The following is a 21,935-nucleotide window of genomic DNA, read 5'->3' as shown; positions in this document are numbered from 1 at the left end:
TTGTTGGTTCAGCAGTTGTTGTTGTTGTTGTGGGTTCAGCCATGGTTGTTGTGGGTTCAGCTGTTGTTGTTGGTTCAGCTGTTGTGTTAGGTTCAGAAGTTGTTGTAGGTTCAGCTGTTGTTGTTGTAGGTTCAGCTGTTGTTGTTGTGGGTTCAGCAGTTGTTGTTGTAGGTTCAGTAGTTGTTGTGGGTTCAGCTGTTGTTGTGGGTTCAGCTGTTGTTGTTGTGGGTTCAGCTGTTGTTGTTGTAGGTTCAGCAGTTGTTGTTGTTGTGGGTTCAACTGTTGTTGTTGTGGGTTCAGCTGTTGTTGTTGTAGGTTCAGCAGTCGTCGTTGTGGGTTCAGCAGTTGTTGTTGTTGTGGGTTCAGCAGTTGTTGTCGTTGTGGGTTCAACTGTTGTTGTTGTGGGTTCAGCGGTTGTTGTCGTGGGTTCAGCGGTTGTTGTTGTCGGTTCAGTAGTTGTTGTGGGTTCAGCTGTTGTTGTTGTAGGTTCAGCAGTCGTTGTTGTTGTGGGTTCAGCAGTTGTTGTTGTTGTGGGTTCAACTGTTGTTGTTGTGGGTTCAGCTGTTGTTGTGGGTTCAGCTGTTGTTGTTGTGGGTTCAGCTGTTGTTGTTGTGGGTTCAGCAGTTGTTGTTGTGGGTTCAGCAGTTGTTGTTGTTGTGGGTTCAGCTGTTGATGTTGTTGTTGGTTGAGAAGTTTTTGTTGTTGTGGGTTTAGCAGTTGTTGCCTGTGTCGTTTTGGGAGAAAATGTTGTTCTTTGTGGAGTTGTTTTGAAAGAACCAGCTGTTGTTGCTGTTGTTTTGGAGGTACCAGCTGTTGTTGCTGTTGTTTTGGAGGAACCAGCTGTTGTTGCTGTTGTTTTAGAGGAACCAGCTGATGTTGGTGGTGGATTTGTCGAGTTACATGTGGTTGTTTTTGTTGATTCACTCTGTGTAGATGTTGCAGTTGTTTTGGGGTTAGGAGTTGTTTTTAGTGAAGTTGTGCTTGGTGCAATTGTTGTTTTAGATGTTGTAGGTTTTGCAGTTGTTGTTGTTGATGATGGTTTAGGAGGTGTTGTTGTTGGTTTAGCAGTTGTTGTTGTCGTGGGTTCAGCTGTTGTTGTTGTGGATTCAGCTGTTGTTGTGGCTTCAGCTGTTGTTGTTTTAGGGGAAGCAGGTGTTGTCATTTCTGTTGTTTTTAGGGAAGCAGTTGTTGTTGCTGCTGTTGTTTTGGGGGAAACTGTTCTTCTTTGCGCAGTTGTTTTGGGGGAAACTGTTCTCCTTTGTGTAGTTGTTTTTGAGGAACCAGCTGTTGTTGTCGCTGCTGTTGTTTTGGCGGAGGTAGTCTTTGTTGCTGCTGTTGTTTTGGGTGAGGCAGCTGTTGTTTCTGCAGTTGTTTTGGGGGAAGCAGCTGTTGTTGTTGCTGCTGTTGTTTTGGGGGAGGTGGTCTTTGTTGCTTCTGTTGTTTTGGGGAAAGGAACTGTTGTTGTTGCAATTGTTTTGCGGGAAGCAGTTGTTGCTGCTGCAGTTGTTTTGGGGGAACAAGTTGTTGTTGTGGCTGCTGTTGTTTTGGATGAAGCAACTGTTGTTGCTGCTGTTGTTTTGGGGGAACAAGCTGTTGTTGTCGCTGCTGGTGTTTTGGCGGAGGTAGTCTTTGTTGCTGCTGTTGTTTTAGGGGAACCAGTTGTTGTTTCTGCAGTTGTTTTGGGGGAAGCAGCTGTTGTTGTTGCTGCTGTTGTTTTAGGGGAAACTGTTCTTCTTTGCGCAGTTGTTCTGGGGGAAACTGTTCTTCTTTGCGCAGTTGTTCTGGGGGAAACTGTTCTTCTTTGTGAAGTTGTTTTGGGGGAAACTGTTCTCCTTTGCGTAGTTGTTTTTGAGGAACCAGCTGTTGTTGCTGCTGTTGTTCTGAGGAAAACAGCTGTTGTTTTTCCAGTTGTTTTGGGAGAAGCAGCTGTTGTTGCTGCCGTTGTTTTGGGGGAGGTGGTCTTTGTTGCTGCTGTTGTTTTGGATGAAGCAGCTGTTGCTGCTGCTGTTGTTTTGGATGAAGCAGCTGTTGTTGCTGCTGTTGTTTTGGCGGAGGTAGTCTTTGTTGCTGCTGTTGTTTTGGGGAAAGGAGCTGTTGTTGTTGCAGTTTTTTGGGGGGAACCAGTTGTCGTTGCTGCAGTTGTTTTGGGGAAACCAGCTATTGTTGTGGCTGCTGTTGTTTTGGCGGAGGTAGTCTTTGTTGCTGCACTTGTTTTAGGGGAAGCAGCTGTTGTTGCTGCTGTTGTTTTGGATGAAGCAGCTGTTGTTGTCGCTGCTGTTGTTTTGGCGGAGGTAGTCTTTGTTGCTGCACTTGTTTTAGGGGAAGCAGCTGTTGTTGCTGCTGTTGTTTTGGATGAAGCAGCTGTTGTTGTCGCTGCTGTTGTTTTGGCGGAGGTAGTCTTTGTTGCTGCAGTTGTTTTAGGGGAAGCAGCTGTTGTTGTTGCAATTGTTTTGCGGGAAGCAGTTGTTGCTGCTGCAGTTGTTTTGGGGGAACAATCTGTTGTTGTGGCTGCTGTCGTTTTGGATGAAGCAGCTGTTGTTGCTGCTGTTTTGGGGGAACAAGCTGTTGTCGCTGCTGGTGTTTTGGCGGAACCAGTTGTCGATTCTGCAGTTGTTTTGGGGGAAGAAGCTGTTGTTGTTGCAGTTGTTTTAGGGGAAACGGTCGTCGTTGCTGCAGTTGTTTTGGGGGAAGCAGCTGTTGTCGCTGCTGTTGTTTTGATGGAGGTAGTAACTGTTTGTGCAGTTGTTGGTTTGTCAATTGTTGTTGTTGAGTCACTAGTTTTTGTTGGTGTCACAGATGTTATTGTTCCTGACCTAGATGTTGGGAATGTAGTCATAGTCGGTCTGTCAGTTGTGGGCCTTGTTGGTTTAGTGGTTGTCGTTGGTAATGTAGTAACAGTTGTTTTAAATGTAGTTGTTGGACCTGGACAAGGAGTGTTTTTTGTTGTAGTGGTTTGTGGTGCAGCAGTTGTTGTAGTTTTTGGTTGAGTTGCTCTAATTGTTGGTTTAACAGTGGCTGGAGTTGTTGATTCAGTTGTTGCTGATTCAGTTGTTGAAGTTGTAGTTGTTGATTCAGTTGCAGTTGATTCAGTTGTTGGATTAGCAGTTGTTGGTGGTGTACAAGGAGTGTTTTTTGCTGTAGTGGTTTGTGGTGCAGCAGTTGCTGTAACTGTTGGTTTTGCAGATGTTGTAGTTTTTGATTTAGTTGTTGTTAATGATTCAGTTGTTGTCATTGTTGATTCACTTGTTTCAGTTGTTGTAGTTGTTGGTTTAGCTGTTGTTTTCATTGTTGATTCCGTTAATTCAGTTGTCTCTGTAATTGTTGGTTTAGCAGTTGTTGTTGTTGTTGTTAATGTAGTAGTTGTTGGTTCAAGAGTTGTTGGATTAGCAGTTGTTGGACCTGGACAAGGAGTGGTTTTTGTTGCAGTGGTTTGTGGTGCAGCAGTTGTTGTAGTTGTTGGCTTAGTGGTTGTTGTTGTTGTTGTTGTTAATGTAGTAACAGTTGTTGGACTTGGGGAAGAAGCTGCTTCTGTTGATGTTCTTGTTTTTAATGTAGTAGTTGTTGGTCCAGGAGGCATTGGACCTGGACAAGGAGTGGTTTTTGATGTAGTGGTTTGTGGTGCAGCAGTTGTTGTAGTTGTTGGCTTAGTGGTTGTTGTTGTTGTTGTTGTTGTTAATGTAGTAACAGTTGTTGGACTTAGGGAAGAAGCTGCTTCTGTTGATTTTGTTTTTAATGTAGTAGTTGTTGGTCCAGGAGGCATTGGACCTGGACAAGGAGTAGTTTTTGTTGTAGTGGCTTGTGGTGCAGCAGTTGTTGTTGTTGTTGTTAGTTTAGTGGTTGTTGTCGTAGTTGTTGGTGTAGCAGCTGCTAATGGGGCACAGGTTGTTGTTTTTGCAGTAGTTTGTGTGTTGAGAAAAGCTGTTTAACAAACAGAAATTCCACCACAATATAATATAGACAATCAGACAAATTTACTTTGTATACAATCATGTTTTATATCTCTTTTTCATAAGCAACACTTTTTTTCTCACCTCCGATTATTACGTCAATGACAGTCCCCTGTGGGGCAGCAGATGCTGTTGGAGCAGCTGTTGTCTCCATAAAAGCTGTGGGTTAGAAAATTTTTAAAAATAAAAAAGTTCATTTATTCAATTAAAATGCTGAATAAGTCTAGTTTAATGTAATGCAAACGTGCCATTTGCGGAAATCTTTGTTGCTAAGAGGTGTTTCAACCCATGAGCCCATGATGGGAAGTGTGTCACCAAATCAACAAATGTGTTCAACGTGTATTATTTGTTTAGCTGTCCTCTAAGTCAAAGACTGGTTCACGCTGGACAGGTCTCCAGTCCATCACAGGCAAACACACTGGGAGGGAAGCAGCGACAACCCTGCTAACATGATAACCTCTGCGTGGTTGTTTAATCTCTCACAGAATCTTCGTTGAAGCAGAAATTTGTCTGGCTGTTAAAATGTATTTTATCACAATATTTAAAATCTTTCAGCATCGATTCCTTTCTTAGTCATTTGATAAAACAGGTGGTCGAGTTAAATGAGTTTTTTTACCTGTGCTGATCAGCCAGAAGACAAACACGAACGTCAGCTTCTTCATGATGACGGTTATTGAGTGTAGATCACCTTCTCCTGGAGGGACGAGGCCGAGTCCGATCTGTGCAGGTACACTTCACAAACTCTGCTGGATTTCCATCAGTCCAGAAGCTTTTATAGGAACCTCTGGAAACAGGAGTGTCGCCTCAGCTCATTGTCACCTCGCTGGGTCGCACCTTTATTTACCTAAGAAAGCTTGAGTTGTACAGTGAAAGGTGTTATTTTAAATCTTTATTTTTTGAGTTTGTCTTTCTCCAATTCACAGCTGAGGTACAGAGGTGTGTAGTGTACTGAGAGAAACTGCTTTGTTTTGGTTTCATAACAATTTGTGATGTTCAAAAGCACGAGAGAAAACCTCATAAAGTCGTTGATGCTTCTTTACATGACTGAACATTTCTGCGTGACACGCTGGGCATTAGACATCCACCAACACCACAATCGTGAACCACAGCTGCTGTGGAGGAAGTAAATAATTACAGGTTCTCTTGGAAACATTTAGTGGCCTTAACTTTATTGATATTATAACACATCACACTGTGTTGTTGCTGCTTTGGCTCTGCTTCTTCTCCTCCTCTCACCCCATATGCCTCCTTCATCCTGGTTCTGGTACATTGTGTTTTTTTTTTCTTTTGTGATTTGGAACTAAAATTAAATAGAGTTGAAGATGTATTGTTCACATACATGAACAGGCATTTACTACTTTTCGGGTTCAGACATTTTTCTTGCCCTTATTTAGGCTCAGGAGCTTTGGTCTCTCATGTATGGTGACATAGTAGTCAGTCAGTAACAGCATCACCTAAGGAGCTTGCGGCCAGTTTCAAATGTTCTAGCAAACAATGAGAAATATGTAAAAGCAAAGACGGAACAATTGCAAGAAGAGCCTGTACTTGTTTTAATTAGCTGCATTATGCATTATGACGTCTGTAAATAAAAGCATGTGCTGCTCAGGTACAGCTTCTTCCACTGAGCGAACACGCTTTTTGTTTCCCTGAATAAATAAATGCTTCAATTGACTGGACAGAGGCCAAAGACGTCCATGCTTCTGTATGTGAGCCATTCGTCCTCATCACAGACACATAAATATGTTTAATATGAGTCTGGGTTAAATATACTGAGATGTATGTACAGACATATACACACAAATAATAAGATAAGAAAGTCCTTTTTTTGTCCCACAATGGGGAAATGTCCACATTGCAGCAGCAGTACAGTTATAAAACAAGAGCAGGATCAAAATGATGTACAATTTGAAGTAAAATAAAGATGTATCATATAAGAATAAGAATAAGAATAAGAAAACCCTTAATAGTCCCGCAGTGGGGAAATTACCTCTCACAACAGCAGTACAGATGAGCAAGAATACAGGTACAGAACAGTTTGTGTTGGCACAGTACAAAGCAGTACAGTACAGTTAGAGTGAGCATGAGGTCATTGCAGGGTTATTGCACAGTAATGGGTATAAGATTTGTACCGGTAACAATATACATGATTGTTCACAGATTTACACAAATATTGTGCAGAGCAGGTTGCTATATAAACCACTGATGCAGTGGGTGAGTGACTGTGGTGGGATGTGGTCAACAGTTCTGATTGTACAGTCTGACAGCAGCAGGTAGGAAGGATCTACGATATCTCTCCTTCACACAGCGAGGGTGGATCAGTCTGCTACTGAAGCTGCTCTCCAGAGCAGACAGTGAGTCCTCCAGTGGGTGAGAGACCTGGTCCATGATGGATGTCAGTTTAGCCAGGACCCTTCTCTCACCCACCTCCTGCACCGTGTCCAGAGTGCAGCCCAGGACAGAGCTGGACTTGTTGATGATCCTAAACAGTCTCTTCCTGTCCCTCACTGTGATGCTGCTGCCCCAGCAGACCACACACACAGGACGGCTGATGCCACCACAGAGTCATAGACGGTCTTCAGGAGTGGCCCCTTCACTCCAAAAGACCGCAGTCTCCTCAGCAGGTAGAGTCTGCTCTGACCCTTCCTGTACAGTGCATCCGTGTTATGAGTCCAGTCCAGTTTATTGTTCAGATGCACTCCCAGGTACTTGTAAGAGTCCACTCTCTCAATGTCCCTTCCCTGGATGTGCATCGGTGGTATGACAGCAGGTTGCTGTCTGCAGAAATCCACCACCATCTCCTTCGTTTTCCCTGCATTGATCAGGAGGTGGTTCCGCTGGCACCAGTCCACAAAGTTCTGAGTGAGTCCTCTGTACTCTGCATCGTCATCATCGGTGATCAGTCCGACGATCGCAGAGTCATCAGAGAACTTCTGCAGAACACAGCTGTCCGTGTCGTGTCTGAAGTCTGACGTGTAGAGGGTGAAAAGGAAGGGGGCCAGTACAGTCCCCTGTGGGGCCCCCACACTGCAGGTCAGAGTGTCAGACACACAGTCCCTGGCTCTCACAAACTGAGGCCTGTTTGTGAGATAGTCCATAATCCACTCCGTCAGATGAAGGTCCACACCAGCCTCCTCCAGTTTGTGTTTCAGAAGCATCGGCTGGATGGTGTTGAAGGCACTGGAGAAGTCAAAGAACATGATCCTCACAGTGCTGCCGGGCTTCTCTAGGTGGGAAAGGGCTCGATGTAGGAGGAAGATGACGGCGTCGTCTGCTCCTATGCCGTGTCGGTAGGCGAACTGCAGCGGGTCCAGGTAGGTTCCCACCGCAGAGCGGAGGTGACCCAGGACCAGTCTCTCCAGTGTCTTCATCAGGTGTGATGTCAGAGCCACTGGTCTGAAGCTGCTGGGGTCTTTGGCGTGCGGTGTCTTGGGCACTGGTACCACGCAGGAGGTCTTCCAGAGCTGTGGTACCACCCTCAGCTTGAGGCTCAGGTTGAAGACATGCTCCATAACTCCACACAGTTCTCCTGCACAGGACTTAAGGAGTCTGGAGCTGATGCCGTCTGGTCCAGCTGCTTTCCTGGCCTTGATCTTCCTGAGCTCACTTCTCACCTGGGTGCTGGAGAAGGATAGGGGTTGAGGGAGTGTCTCAGTGTGGTGTGAAGTGAGGGGTTGAGGAAGTGACTCAGTGTGGTGTGAAGTGAGGGGGTGTGGTTGGGATGAGTCACCAGTCGTCAGGGCTGAGGGTAGAGGGCTTTGTGTAAAGGTGTGAAGGGCTGTGGGGGCTGGTAATCCAGTGGTATGAGGTGACAAAAGGTTCGGAGGCAGCTGCTGGGAGGTGTGAGTGGGTGCTTGGTCAAACCTATTAAAGTGTGAGTTCAGCTCGTTGACCCAGCTCAGGTCCCCCTCAGCCTGTGGGTGTGGAGCTTTGAAGCCTGAGATGGTTTTCAGGCTCCTCCACACCTCACTGACATTGTTGTGCTGCAGCTGCTCCTCCATCTTCCTCCTGTAGCTGGACTTCCCCTCACGGATTTTCCTCCTCAGCTCCTTCTGCACCCTCCTCAGCTCCTCCCTGTCCCCTGATTTAAATGCTCTCTTCTTCTCCTTTAGCAGAGCTTTAATATCAGGGGTGACCCAAGGTTTACTGTTGGTGAAACACCGAACCCGCCTGGTGGGAACAGTGTTTTCACAGCAGAAGTTGATGTAGTCCGTTACACAGTCTGTTATTGCGTTAATGTCCTCCCCATGTGGCTCGCAGAGCTCCGTCCACACAGTGGTGTTAAAACAGTCCCTGAGAGCCTCCTCGCTCTCAGCTGTCCACCTCTTCACTGTGCAGGGCACCACCGGCTGCCTGTGTACAACAGGTTTATACACAGGCAGGAGATGCAGGATGTTGTGGTCAGCTCTGCCCAGCGGTGGGAGGGAGGATGCAGCGTAGGCCTCTTTGGTGTTGGCGTAGAATAAGTCCAGTGTTTTATTGTCTCTGGTGGGGCAGGTCACATACTGGGTGTATGTAGGCAGAGCAGCTGAAGGAGGTGCATGGTTAAAGTCCCCAGAGATCAGGAAGAGGGCCTGTGGGTGCTGTGTTTGCAGCCTGCTGGTGACTGAGAGCAGGGTCTCAGAAGCTGTGTCAGCGTTAGCGGAGGGTGGGACGTACACAGCAATTATTATAACGTGTGTGAACTCCCGTGGCAGGTAGAATGGCCTCATGCCCACCGCCAACAGCTCAATGTCTCTGTTACACAGCTTCATTTTGACAGTGCAATGTTGTGGCATACACCACCTGATGTTCACAAACACAGCCAGACCCCCTCCCTTCCTCTTACCGCTGTTCTCCGTTCTGTCCGCACGTAGCAGATGAAAATTGTCCAGTGCGACAGTCGAGTCCGGGATGAGTGACGTCAGCCAGGTCTCTGAACAGCAGGACGCTGCTCGTTCTGTACTCCGGCTGGTACCGTGTGAGCGCCGCGAGCTCGTCGATCTTGTTGGGGAGAGATCTCACGTTCCCCATGATGACGGAGGGGACAGCGGGCCTGAAGCGTCTCGTTTTCTCCCGTCGTAGTTTTCCGGCGCGGCGCCCACGTCGGGTCTTCACCAGCACCTCAGCGGTGATCTCGTGTCCGTCTCTGGGCAGAACTACGGCGCTGCGCAGCGCGATCAGCTGCTCCGCGGTGTAAACAATGCGCGCTCTGACCCCGACGCACATCGTAGCTTTAAAAACAGCGTTTGTACCGCGCCAAACTTAGAAAAACTATATAAAAGCTGTGTACAGGTTGTGTACACTAATGTTACTAACAACACACTAGAAAGGTAAACTTAAATAAGTAAAGAAAGTAATAAATAGAAGTAAGAGGACAGGAGCTGTTGTGACCAGCAGCCAGCTCGACCGGCGCCGGAGAAAAAAAAAAAAAAAAAAAAAAATCCATATATATATATATATATATATATATACACACTCTATTCTCACCCTCCGCGGGTGGTCTCATCCACTTTCCAAGCTCGGGTCCTCTACCAGAGGCCAGGGAGCTTGAGGGTTCTGCGCAGTATCCTTGCTGTTCCTAGGACTGCACTTTTCTGGACTGAGATTTCGGATGTTTTTCCAGGGATCTGTTTTAGCCACTCCTCCAGTTTGGGGGTCACTGCCCCCAGTGCTCCGATCACCACAGGCACCACTGTGGCCTTCACCTTCCAAGCCTTCTCCAGTTCTTCTCTGAGCCCTTGGTATTTCTCTAGTTTCTCATGTTCCTTTTTCCTGATGTTGCCATCGCTTGGTATTGCCACATCCACCACTACGGCTTTCCTCTGCTCTTTATCCACCACCACAATGTCTGGTTGGTTTGCCATTACCATTCTGTCAATCTGGATCTGGAAGTCCCACAGGATCTTGGCTCGCTCGTTCTCTACCACCTTGGGAGGTGTTTCCCACTTTGACCTTGGGGTTTCCAGTCCATACTCCGCGCAGATGTTCCTGTATACTATGCCAGCCACTTGGTTATGGCGTTCCATGTATGCTTTCCCTGCCAGCATCTTACACCCTGCAGTTATGTGCTGGACCGTCTCAGGGGCCTCTTTGCACAGTCTACACCTTGGGTCTTGTCTGGTGTGGTAGATCTGGGCCTCTATGGCTCTGGTGCTCAGGGCCTGCTCCTGTGCAGCCAGGATGAGTGCCTCTGTGCTGTCCTTCAGCCCAGCCCTTTCAAGCCATTGGTAGGATTTGTTGAGATCAGCCACTTCAGTTATGTTCCGGTGGTACATCCCATGTAAGGGCTTGTCCTCCCATGATGGTCCCTCTTCCAGCATCTCATCCTCTGTTCTCCACTGCCTGAGACATTCACTCAGCACGTCATCTGTCGGGGCCTTATCCTTGATGTACTTATGGATCTTGGATGTTTCATCCTGGATAGTGGCTCTCACGCTCACTAGTCCTCGGCCTCCTTCCTTGCGGCTAGCGTACAGTCTCAGGGTGCTGGATTTGGGGTGGAACCCTCCATGCATGGTGAGGAGCTTTCGTGTCTTAACATCTGTGGTCTGTATCTCTTCCTTTGGCCACCTTATTATTCCCGCAGGGTATCTGATCACTGGCAGGGCGTAGCTGTTTATTGCCCGGGATTTGTTCTTGCCATTGAGCTGGCTTCTTAGGACTTGCCTTACTCGTTGGAGGTATTTAGCTGTTGCCGTATTCCTTGTTGCCTGTTCAAGGTTGCCATTTGCTTGTGGTATTCCAAGGTACTTGTAACTGTCCTCAATGTCTGCTATTGTTCCTTCTGGGAGTGAGACCCCTTCTGTGTGGATTACCTTGCCTCTCTTTGTCACCATCCTCCCACATTTCTCGAGCCCAGATGACATCCCGATGTCTGAGCTATAGATCCTGGTGGTGTGGATCAGCGAGTCGATGTCTCGCTCACTCTTGGCGTACAGCTTGATGTCATCCATGTAGAGAAGGTGACTTATGGTGGCCCCGTTCCGGAGTCGGTATCCATAGCCAGTCTTGTTTATTATTTGGCTGAGGGGGTTCAGACCTATGCAGAACAGCAGTGGGGACAGTGCATCTCCTTGGTATATGCCACATTTGATGGATACTTGGGCAAGTGGCTTCCCGTTGGCTTCAAGGGTGGTTCTCCACAACCTCATTGAGTTTGCAATGAAGGCCCTTAGAGTTCTATTGATGTTGTACAGCTCCAAGCATTCAGTGATCCATGTGTGTGGCATTGAGTTATAGGCTTTCTTGTAGTCGATCCAGGCTGTGCACAGGTTGGTGTGTCGCATTCTGCAGTCTTCGGCGACTGCGGGCACATGGGTCAATACATGAGCGAAGCACAGAAGGGTATTGGTAAGGATACCAGAGGAGCCAAACACCAACTCCTGGTTGACAGAACAGTCCCCCAAGACTGCAACATCGCGTGGACGAGGGGGACAGTTCCTCTGGACTGGACAACCGGGGTGGTTGTCCCTCTTCACAAAAAGGGGGACAGGAGAGTGTGTTCCAACTATAGGGGGATCACACTTCTCAGCCTCCCTGGGAAAGTCTATGCCAGGGTACTGGAGAGGAGAATTCGGCCGATAGTCGAATCTCGGATACAGGAGGAACAATGTGGTTTTCGGCCTGGTTGTGGAATGCTGGACCAGCTTTATACCCTCAGCAGGGTGCTTGAGGGTTTGTGGGAGTTTGCCAAACCAGTCTACATGTGCTTTGTGGATCTGGAGAAGGCATTCGATCGCGCCCCTCGTGACATCCTATGGGGGGTGCTCCCTGAGTATGGAGTCCAGGGCCCTTTGCTAAGGGCTGTTCGGTCTCTACAACCGGAGCGGGAGCTTGGTTCGCATCGCCAGCAATAAGTAAGACCTGTTCCTGGTGCATGTTGGACTTCGGCAGGTCTGCCCTTTTTCACCGGGACTACATACGTGGTAGCTTGTCCCACCTGGTATCCCCCCACTAGGCCGTGAGCATTAGCAGGTTAGCTTCAACCACATCTTGCTGCTTGCTCCCAAAATTCCAATACAACCCACCACACTTCATCACACATAAACTAACATCCTCTCTGACCTCATACACTCGTACCGTTATAGAGTAAACAGAGGACACGTTTCATACACTTTATTTTCCCCAAGAGGAAGGATTCTTCAGCTGGCCTGCCCCAAGCCTACTCTTCAATGGCCAATAGTGCAAATACCCCCAACTCAGAAGAGATGCCCTAGAACCTACAAATGTAACAGTGAACACACATATTACAACAAGGACTAATTTTTCATGTCCTTATTTACAAGCCTCTACACTTGTGTAAGAATGTCAGACGTAGTTCCAAGAAATGTGTTCACCAACTGTGAAAAACTCTGTGAGTCATGGTTGAAATTATTAGGCACTATACTTATCAATAATAAGCCTGTAAGTTAGTGGGTAACTGATCAGTGAAAGCTGAGACCCTCATGTACAGAAGACATGAGCACACGTGCGATGACTGAACTGCTCCAGTTCTGCTGGCCCACACTTTTTACAGTATGTGCCTTTATTTTGAGATAATATTATCTAACTAATTATTGCCTGACTACAAATAATAAAACTAAATAAATAATAAAAAAAGGAATAAAAACACTGCAACTACAACGCTGAGCGTAAATAAAAAGAGCCTGGCTCATATTCATGGACTCTGTGATAAATATGCAGAGGCTTTGTTGCTGTGGTTTGTTTTATTCAACAGCATCGTTAAGCAGGATATAAAGCCAAACATTTACATGTCAGCAAAACCATAACATTTCACAATCAAAATTAAGCATTCAACTTGAAGTAACAGTTCCAGTATAAGCTCCATAACAATACATATGTTTATGTGTGTGAAGCTGGGATAAAATAGCACACAGGACTTCAAATACAAAATTTTCGTGGGGTCTTTGTTTCCCGTATTTATTGTTTTGGTATTTACCTATTTAAAGTAAATGATTTACAAAAAATAGAAATGTAAAATAAAAAAATGAACTCAAGGCAAGAAAATAAGATGCAACGGTACAATACTCTAATAGTATACGGCAGTGGCACCTAAATGGGCAGATTAAAAAAAAGTCATCACACTGCCCCTAAACATCTCTTTACAATGGCTGTACATGAGATAGATTCCCAAGAATAACGTGTTGTTCTAAATAAAACAAGTACATATTACACATTAAATATTTTAACATAAGAATTAAGCAGTTTCCTACCAAACACGTGTAACACTCCAGCAAACATGAGCTTCGTAGCTACTCCATACACATTCACAGTCCTAACACAATAATGACACAATATAGAGAATATAAAATATATATGGAAGAAAATTCAGTAAACACACAGCATTATTTGTGCTCTGTACATCATAGATGGCTAACGATCATTCTTTCCTCACCGCTCGTGTCGGCAGCCATTTCCTCATTCTCCCACTTCTACTCTCAGCGTGTCCTCTAACCTCGCTGATCACCGCTACTCAGACCGCATTGCATCCTCTGCTGTTCCACCGCAGTAGTAACCACTGGACTTGTCAAACTGGTTTGTATAAATAATAATTAATTGGATTTCGCCAGAAAGCAATATGTTTATACTACCTGGTTACATGTGTTTATGTACTTTGTGGTGATTTTCAAAAGAATAAGTCAGATACATACAGTTGTATGAAATTAAACTACTGAGTTTTAGTCCTGTATTATTACAAGAGAATCGTCACAAGGACAAATACACATTTTTATCATTTTACAGAACATCAAAGCAAACAGCTGTCTTGGTCTAATTACCTGTAAGTAGTAAGTAAGTTAAAATAGGGGTAAGTAAAACAGGCTTTGTCTTAACTGACAACTTTTGGATTAAAAATATATTTGTATGCTCATTTTGTGTAGCGTTTCCTGCTTGTACTGTATGACCTTTATTTTACCAAGTGTAATTGTTATGGTCTATGACAGCAGCATTCAACTCTGAAATAGACAGGTGAGACTAGATGGTATTTGTTTGGAACTCGTCTCTTAGTTCTAGAGCTCATCTCGTGCTGTTGGCGACTCTGAATGTGAAAGTGCTGCTCGGTTAATGTTGGTCGCTGCCCTGATGGCAGATTTCATGGCTGCTTCGATCCAGGCGTGAGGGAAAGCTGTGTGCTCCCCAGCAAAGTGCACCCGGCCCTCCGCTTGGAACAGCTCCCTGGCGTACTCTAAATGCTGGTACGGGGTGAAGAGCGCGAACGCACCGAGGGAATGAGGATCCAAGCTCCATCTCTTCACAATGACTCCAGTGCAGAGACTCCTAACGTGCTCACCGTGGATCTTGGCCAAGTCTCTCAGAGCCACCTCCTTCAGGTCCTCATCACTGGCACCGTGGAGGAGGAGCGACTCATCAGACCAGGTGTAGGAGGCCAGGAGGACGCCCACTGTCTCATTTTTGGGGAAACTGTGGCTGGGGTAGTAGATGAAGCGGGACGGCCCGTCGGTGATGCTCTTTCCTCCTCGGATGCAGTCTTTCTCCCAGAACCTTTTACTGAAGGTGAGGATGACTTTGGTGGAGCTGTCATAGTGGACCCCCCTCAGAGCCTGCTGCTTTTTACCAGACAGTGGTGGCTGAAAGTCGATGAACTGTGCTGCTTTGGCTGTGGTTGTTACCAGGACAGCGTCAGTTGGAAGGTCATGAAGAGCAGAGTTTGAGTGATACGACACAGTTACGTGGTTTGGTGACTGGTTGATACGTTTGACTGTGGAGTTGACGAGAATAGAGACATTGAGAGCTTCAAGAGCTTTACGAAAAGCCCAGGGAAGAAGGTCAGAGCCACCAGTAACTTCCTTATACCTACACAAAAACAGATGCAATCAGAAATGTCATTGTTTGTATCCGTATGAGATCAGACAAAGTCAGTGTTACTTCCTGCACCGTCATCGTGGACCTGAGCTGGAAACAGTATGGTTACGGTTACTTGGCTGAACAGCATTTGTCTAAATGAAAGTACAGACATGACATTTCTTTCATACAACACAGGCTCAAAAATAAACATTTACAATTGAAGTCATACAGGCAGGTGCATAAATATTGGAACATTGACACAGTTCCAACATTTTGGGCACTATAAACACCACAATGGATTTACAGTAAAACAAAGAAATTAACAACATGTGCTTTAACTGCAGATTTCATCTGTAATTTGAGGGTGTTTACATCTAAATCAGGTGAACAGTTTGCATATGCCGTACATACGGCACATTCATGTTTCCTCTTGTATCTATTTGTAAATAGGCCACTTCTGGTTAGATACTACTGCTACATTTTGTTGACTTTGTACATGGACCTTACACAGTGAGAATGAAGTTGACTCTAATATTATCTACATTTAACATTTTTCCACTGAAATATTTGAATACAAGAACAGTGGATGTTAGTTGGAATTAAAAGAACTGGGCCTCACGTAATGTTGTCATTGATGTCTGCCTGGTCGTAGATCATCTCACTCAGCGCCGTGTACATGAGGCTCTGCTCGTTGAGCAGGTCTCCAATCATCCTCACGGCTTCAGAGCTCAAACACGTTTCTTCTTTCAGGTACTCCTGTTGGTGATACATGGAATTTATGCTGCAGTATCTGCACTGCGATGAAGGTGAGTCACATGATTTCTTATGTTCCGTAATATGTTAAATCTCCGCACCTTCACAGAGTAACGGTCGTATTTTCTCAGTGCAGCCAAACAGCCACGAGTCTTCACTTCCTCTTCCACCTGCAACACACAAAAATGAACATTGGCTCAGATAATATGAACATAACATGACATAACATAACATAACACATCATTTTTGCTTTTGTGCTAGAGAATAAAGGACAAAAACTGAGGAGAAAGTGAAAGTGAAGAGAGATTATAATGGATGAAGCTGCAGCAGTTGGTTGCCTGCTTATTAAATAGTCTGAAGAGCGGCGGCAGTGAGGAGCGCCTGCCGTACCTTCTCCAGCGCGTGCTGCAGCAGCTGGTCAGCTCTTTTCCCTTTTTCGCTGGTTCGTACGTTGTAGTGAAGGACGTCAGGGTGTGAGTTCGCTGTTTCTGTTCTAACCTTCTGTCCGTTAACCAGGACAAAGGTGTTTTTGTCCTCCATGATGAAGTCGTTGAGTTGGACGCCCAGGTGGTCAGCAAAGTAGAGAACGATGCTGTGGACAGACGGTCGGTGAGACTGGAGGACAGCAGTGTCTGTACTGGCCCAGTGTGGGCGGAACCAAGACTCCAGCTGTACTCACTGGTGGGGGTCTGGGATCCTCATGGCCCCCAGCTCAGCGTACCAATTCTCTTCTTCCTTCCTGTAGGTCTCCACTCGTCCTCCAACGCGACCGCTGGCCTCCACCACGGTCACCTTTTACAAACACAACCATTAAGTCCATGACGGACAGAAGACGTACTGTAGCAGCGCTGTGTCGGTACCTGGTGTCCTGCTTCCTTCAGCAGTTTGGCAGCCGTCAGTCCGGCCATGCCAGCTCCAACTATCACGACATGATGAGCCGTATTGATGGGCGTGAGGCCGCGCTTGGCTGTGCGGAGCAGCGTATCGTAGTCCCTGTCGTGCAGACAATCAGCCAGGATGTCTTTGACGCTGAGGGCAGCGCTGTGGCTGAGGCCCAGTGTGAGCAGCAGCACAGCGACGCAGGCTGTGAAACCATCAGGACGTTGTGTTTGAATGTGTCTGCGTGGCATTTTACAGCTGCAAACAGAACCGTCTGGACAAAGGTTTTAGTAATTTATTGCTCACTCAGCATTAAGTCTATCTGTGCTTTATTCTTGCAGTAGTTGTAGTCAGAGTTGAACACCTGTGTTAAATACTGCAGTAATTTTACTTGTGCTCAAGACTATCAGGATACTCACATAACTGATCCATCGTCCTTCTTTGGAGCCATGAAGAGAAAAAAAAACTGTTTCATGAATGAATGCGTCCACCAGCTGAGATATTATTAATTAGCATTAATATGAAGACTGCATCTCTTACCTGTCAAACCTTCAGATACTAACTCCCAAGGGAAATGGCCTCTTTTATACTTCTTAATGGAGGCAGAATAACTTGTCTTTCTGGCTAAAAGGTGAATAGGTTCTTTCTCGGGAACAGGTTTTATGTTTGTTGAAATATCATGGGCATCTCGCCAACATTATCTGAAAGAATGGAGTTACAGTTACACCTCAGACGAAGTGACTATTATTTACTGTGTGGCAGCACTACAGTACAGCTAGTTGTGTTTGAAAACTAATACTCTAACAAATATTACAGTTTTTCTTGATTGCTAAATCAATCAAGTAGACTGTAGACTGTTCAGTAAAGCCAGACATTCTAGGGATCGAAATAAACAATTTAACAGTAGTGTCTAATAGGAAAATGTTGTCTAGGCTATGAGGGATATCTGAGAATGGTTTTCATTCTATGCACAACGTCCTAGTGAAGCACTGGAGAGCGTTCGGAGCCAGATTCAGACTTCAAAAGAAAACCACAGGAAGTCTTTTCTTTCTGTGGTCAACAGTTTTTATAGCTCCTCCCTCTGAGATCTATGTAATCAGACATTCCTTCATATTCATATTGGTTTCTTATTTGTAACTTCTTCTACTTATATGTATATATTTTATTCTATTTATATGTCTGTATGTTCGATTTTTATATGATCTGTTTTATATGTGCAATTTCTTATCGTATATGGAGTATCTGGGACAAAAGTAATTTCCCCTCAGGGATTAATAAAGTATTTCTATTCTATTCTCTTTTAAGAGGCCTCGTTACACCATCTGAAGGATTGGTCAGGATTGGATTGATTTTCTTTTGTTTCTGTAGAAACGTTTCACCGGAGCTTCTTCATTCTGAGGGAAGTTGGCTGAAGGCCACACATTTCTCCTTCAGTGAGGTTTCTCCTCCCACATGTAACGATGGGCTCGTTATGAGAACAGGTGACTGGGGGTGAGTAAGGGTGAACTTTCAGGTTCCTCCTCCATCGTTACAGAGTTGTTGGGTTTGTGTTTTCTGTTGGACCTGTGAAGTGGTCTTGATCTTCTTTGGAATAGATGAAAGGACAGCATGATGAATGGAGACAGACTGAGTCTGAGGCCTCATCCTCTGTTGAGGGAGGGTCCATTAACTTGTACATGTAACGCTTCCCTCACCCCTCTCTTCCAATGTACAGTTCTGAGCACTTTTCACTGCACTGGACTGCATAAACTATCTTGCCCTTCTTATGTCTGATCCTTTGGGTGAACAAGTTTCTGTCTTGTGTGACTGACTTGACCTGACTGATAATCTCCACTGGCATCCAAGCTCCTCCTCCATCTTTACAGAGTCGTTGGGTTTGTCTTTTCTGTTGGACAGAAAGTACAATGCTGTAGGTTCCACACTGTAGCAAAAATAAAAAAATAAAAGTGGTCTTACAGTACATAAAACTGGACGTGAAGCAAAGTTTACCACCAAAGCATCACTAAAATCTGCAGATGTGAAGGAGAAGACACTGTGTTCAGATTGTAATAGGAATTAAACAACCGACTAATGCAGATGCTGAAGACTGGATGTACTTTGGTTGCGCACAGGTTTTATGCACAAATAATATTAAGGCCGTTAAATTATTTACTGACCAAGAAGCCACTGATCTGGAACCAGATTCAAATATGATACAATGAATGTCAATGTCACATGTCAGAAGAGAAAGAATGGTGTGCTTGTTTTTAACGTAACTTTATTCTTTTTTGATTTTTTACACGTAATGAGCAGATCGAAATTGTGTTGATATCTGGTGAAGGCAGTAACCAGGTCAATGCAGCAGATTTCAGTGCAAGACAACTTATGAGACCACCCATCTCCCATGCTACAGTTAGCAAACTGCTTGCTAAGTTTCATGAAATGGGTTCAGTGTTGGATTTGCCAAAATGTGGATGCATGAAAACTGTCACTAATGAAGAAACATCAGTGGCTGTCCTAGCTTCATTCAGCAAGAGCCCACAGCGTAGCACTCGCCACATGTCACTGGAGAGTGGCATTAGTCGAACATCCCTTCAGCGGATATTAGCACCTTACAAATGGCGCCCTTACAAACTCCAGCCACTGCAGCATCTCAGCAACAATGACCCAGATCAGTGCACAGAATTAGCAAAATGGCCAAAACAAAACAAAAAACAGTGAAATATGTTGCAATGACCTGGTTACTGCTTTCACCAGATATCAACACAATTTCGATCTGCTCATCACGTGTTAACTTCAACATGTCAATGGCTTTGAACAAAGAGAAACTTGCAAATAACTCATGAAAGAATAAAGTTAAAACCAAGCACACCATTGTTTTTTTGTGAAAAAAGAATAAGTTTGATGTGTCACATGACCCTTTTTTCTATTGAAAAAACAAAAGTTAGATCCAAGATGGCCGACTTCAAACAGACACACAAACAGCACGTTAATATCACCAACTATTCCCATTTTATTTATCCATAGTGTATCCATATAAATGGCCCACCCTGTACATCCACTATCTAGACCAGACCTGGACATCGTACCCCCGGGGGTTGACTGCATGCATGGACTAAAGCTGCATTGCTTTCATTTTGAAGTTGTTTTTTATTCACATGAATAATGGCGTGATACATGTTGCAATGATAGTTTTGACAAAATGACTTTAGCTTTGTGCTAAAAATAAGAAAAGTAGATGCTGAATGCAGGCTCTTCAACAAAATTTGGACCACTAAGTATTTGTTTACTGAAGTCAGAGGTAAAGCCGTGTGTTTAGTTTGCGGGAAACAGATCACAGTCTTTAAGGACTACAGTTTGAGTCTGCATTACGAGATGAAGCACAAGGAGAAAGACAAAAACATGACTCGTAGCTTTGGAAGCTACGCCAAGTTCTTTTTTTTTAAACTGAAAGAACTCACACCATCATGTGATCACCTCCTCAGGTACTCATCCATGTTACGTACATTGCATTGCATGGTGAGTTTTCAAGGCAATTTGAAGATCTCAGAACAATTGTAGATGAAATGCACATGATTTCCTCTCCCTTTACCATCCCTTTTACATCCCTGATGTAGACTAAACTGTAGTCTCAATAACGTAATTCAAACAGTGATGGGAAAGTGTGTGCTGCAGTAGAGAAGACACCCAGCAACTGTTTCGGAAAGAGCACGGCGACGTGGGAGCTATTTTTAAAAGGTAAGTCAAAATTATTAAAACACATCAGTAAGCTGTTAGTCTGTCTGAAGTATCTGACATTGGTTCAAATATACATAATTTATGACAAATTGTCTAAATGTGTTTTGTTTTTTTGCCCTCCGATGCTGTCATTACAATGTACATGATACTACATCATCAAATGTATGGAAAACAATGAACACAAATGCACCAGAGTGATTGGGTGGTGGTGGAACAAAGATAGAACTTTAAGTGTTTCTGTCCATTTTGTCTTCCAGCAGACAGGTGGCGCTGTTTCATCCAGTATTTACCCTGTTTGTTCATTTGTGGTGTCACGTGATTTTCAGGTTTGGTTCCTGTTTGTAATAGAGGTAACTTGTTTTACATGTGGCATTAGTTTGGTAAGTTAGTTTGATTCATGTTTAGTGTCAATTTTAATGACAGTGTGAGTTGCAATGTCTGTGACGCAATATTTAACCAACATAATTGTTATCTTTACATTTTTTTGGCATATTTATTGTGTGTCTGTATTTATTCACTACAATGTAACGTTGAAATAACGCTGCCCCCTCAATGTTGATTCACCTTTCAAAATCTAAAAATAATCCAATGGTTTTTCAACCATAATTATAATGTTGCCTCAACTTTGAAATACCTGCTGGGTTTTCACGTGATTAACAGTTTCCCAGTTTCACCTCTTCATGTCTCTAATGGACCAATAGCTGTAGAAAAGTACTTACGCCGGCCAGCGAGCTGCCGTAGATCTGCACACGTTTATACTTCACGTAGTTATCGATACATCTGACCGTAGGGTCTGGGTTCTCGTGCGTTAGTACCCTTCGTACATGAGGCCCCTGGTTATAATAATAACTAGGTTATAATTAATAATGGTTTCCAATAAAATATCCTCTTGCACAATAATTTGTCTTTCTGACGTTTTTCTTTAGCAATTTATCTGCATAAAAAGTTCACTCATGAACAGATAATGTTGTATGTTCTTTTTTAGTAATGTTGCTAAAAGTCTGACAATGATCTTGTAAAACTGGAGAAACCTGAACAGTTCATCATAATACAGTCAGATGTTTATTACTTTCGCATTAAAGGTTAAATAAACAGTGAATTTCATCAACATGTAGTAAGTGGATCAACTGGATGACTCACCCTCAACTGACAAAATTCCATTCCTGGAATTGAACACAGTTTAGGTTCAAGTTCAGACCTGCTGTTACCAGCGTATTAAGCTCAGATTCTGGCTTTGTGCTTGTGCATTTGTAGGTCTATTATCCCGGAATTTAAGGAAAGGAATATATATAAGAGAAACACAAACCTGATTTTTGATAAACCTTTATCTGGATTTTAATTAATGAATTAAAAAATGTCAAGAACAGTGTTTGCAGGGAGATATTTCATAAAAAAATGTACAAAACCACCTAACCTGAATTGACCTGAATTTTATGAAGATTCTGTTGAAAATACACCTAAGCAGTTATTTTCTACATTACTTTATGTAAAGAATATCCAGACGAGGTCCAAGGTCATCACCTGGGGGCTCAAGAATGAAACAACATGACCAAAGGTCTTGACAGTAGAGGTGTAAATCAATTTTTATATGAACACAATTTGATAAACTACTCATAAGTGAGGTCAGTGAGTCATAAGTGAGTGAGTGAGGTTGTGTCTGATTGATTCAGATGGATCTGCCATGTTCTCCATCTTGAGGTGTCATAAATGCCTGCAATCATTCAGGGTTTGTGTTTATCAGCGCTTTCTGATTGGCTGCAGAGGAGCAGGAAGCGTTCAGCTGCGTCTCTGTGAGGCTGTCACAGCGAAATGACACAGACAAGGAAACTGGATGTGTGTCATGCAGTCCAGCCCACG

At 44.4% G+C, this 21,935-nt stretch overlaps 2 protein-coding genes across 5 annotated transcripts; both read right to left on the bottom strand.

Moving 5' to 3' along the window:
• Positions 1–220: 220 nt before the first annotated feature.
• LOC129603125 (mucin-2-like) lies at positions 221–1,066 on the bottom strand (the record flags this gene model as incomplete). Its single annotated transcript, XM_055503035.1, has 1 exon — positions 221–1,066. A coding segment is annotated over one exon (846 nt), but the record flags the coding sequence as incomplete, so codon positions are not given.
• Positions 1,067–12,813: 11,747 nt separating this feature from the next.
• On the bottom strand, positions 12,814–16,925 carry LOC114851323 (L-amino-acid oxidase-like). Of its 4 annotated transcripts, none has more exons than XM_029143099.3 (7): positions 16,781–16,925; positions 16,343–16,566; positions 16,162–16,274; positions 15,873–16,074; positions 15,584–15,652; positions 15,349–15,485; positions 12,814–14,738 (listed from the first exon to the last, which is right to left on the bottom strand). In XM_029143099.3, exons 1-7 carry the CDS (start codon positions 16,791–16,793, stop codon positions 13,934–13,936), a joined length of 1,563 nt encoding a protein of 520 aa, XP_028998932.1. In that variant the 5' UTR covers positions 16,794–16,925; the 3' UTR covers positions 12,814–13,933. The 4 variants fall into 4 exon arrangements, with proteins under 4 accessions (XP_028998932.1, XP_028998930.1, XP_055369617.1 ...); XM_029143097.3 differs by having other exon boundaries at positions 16,343–16,635; positions 16,781–16,916; XM_055513642.1 differs by having other exon boundaries at positions 16,668–16,899.
• Positions 16,926–21,935: the final 5,010 nt, after the last annotated feature.

The sequence above is a fragment of the Betta splendens genome, chromosome 2 (genome assembly GCF_900634795.4).
Source record: "Betta splendens chromosome 2, fBetSpl5.4, whole genome shotgun sequence".
NCBI classification, from domain to species: domain Eukaryota; kingdom Metazoa; phylum Chordata; class Actinopteri; order Anabantiformes; family Osphronemidae; genus Betta; species Betta splendens.
This window is presented reverse-complemented; position numbering and strand designations above follow the sequence as displayed.

What these genes read in the sequence shown, in the direction of transcription:
- LOC114851323 (XM_029143097.3), bottom strand. An exon ending in TGCAGCACGCGCTGGAGAAG is followed by an intron (nt 15,653 to 15,872) that starts GTACGGCAGGCG and finishes TGTGTGTTGCAG; the next exon opens with GTGGAAGAGGAAGTGAAGAC. An exon ending in ACGACCGTTACTCTGTGAAG is followed by an intron (nt 15,486 to 15,583) that starts GTGCGGAGATTT and finishes TATCACCAACAG; the next exon opens with GAGTACCTGAAAGAAGAAAC.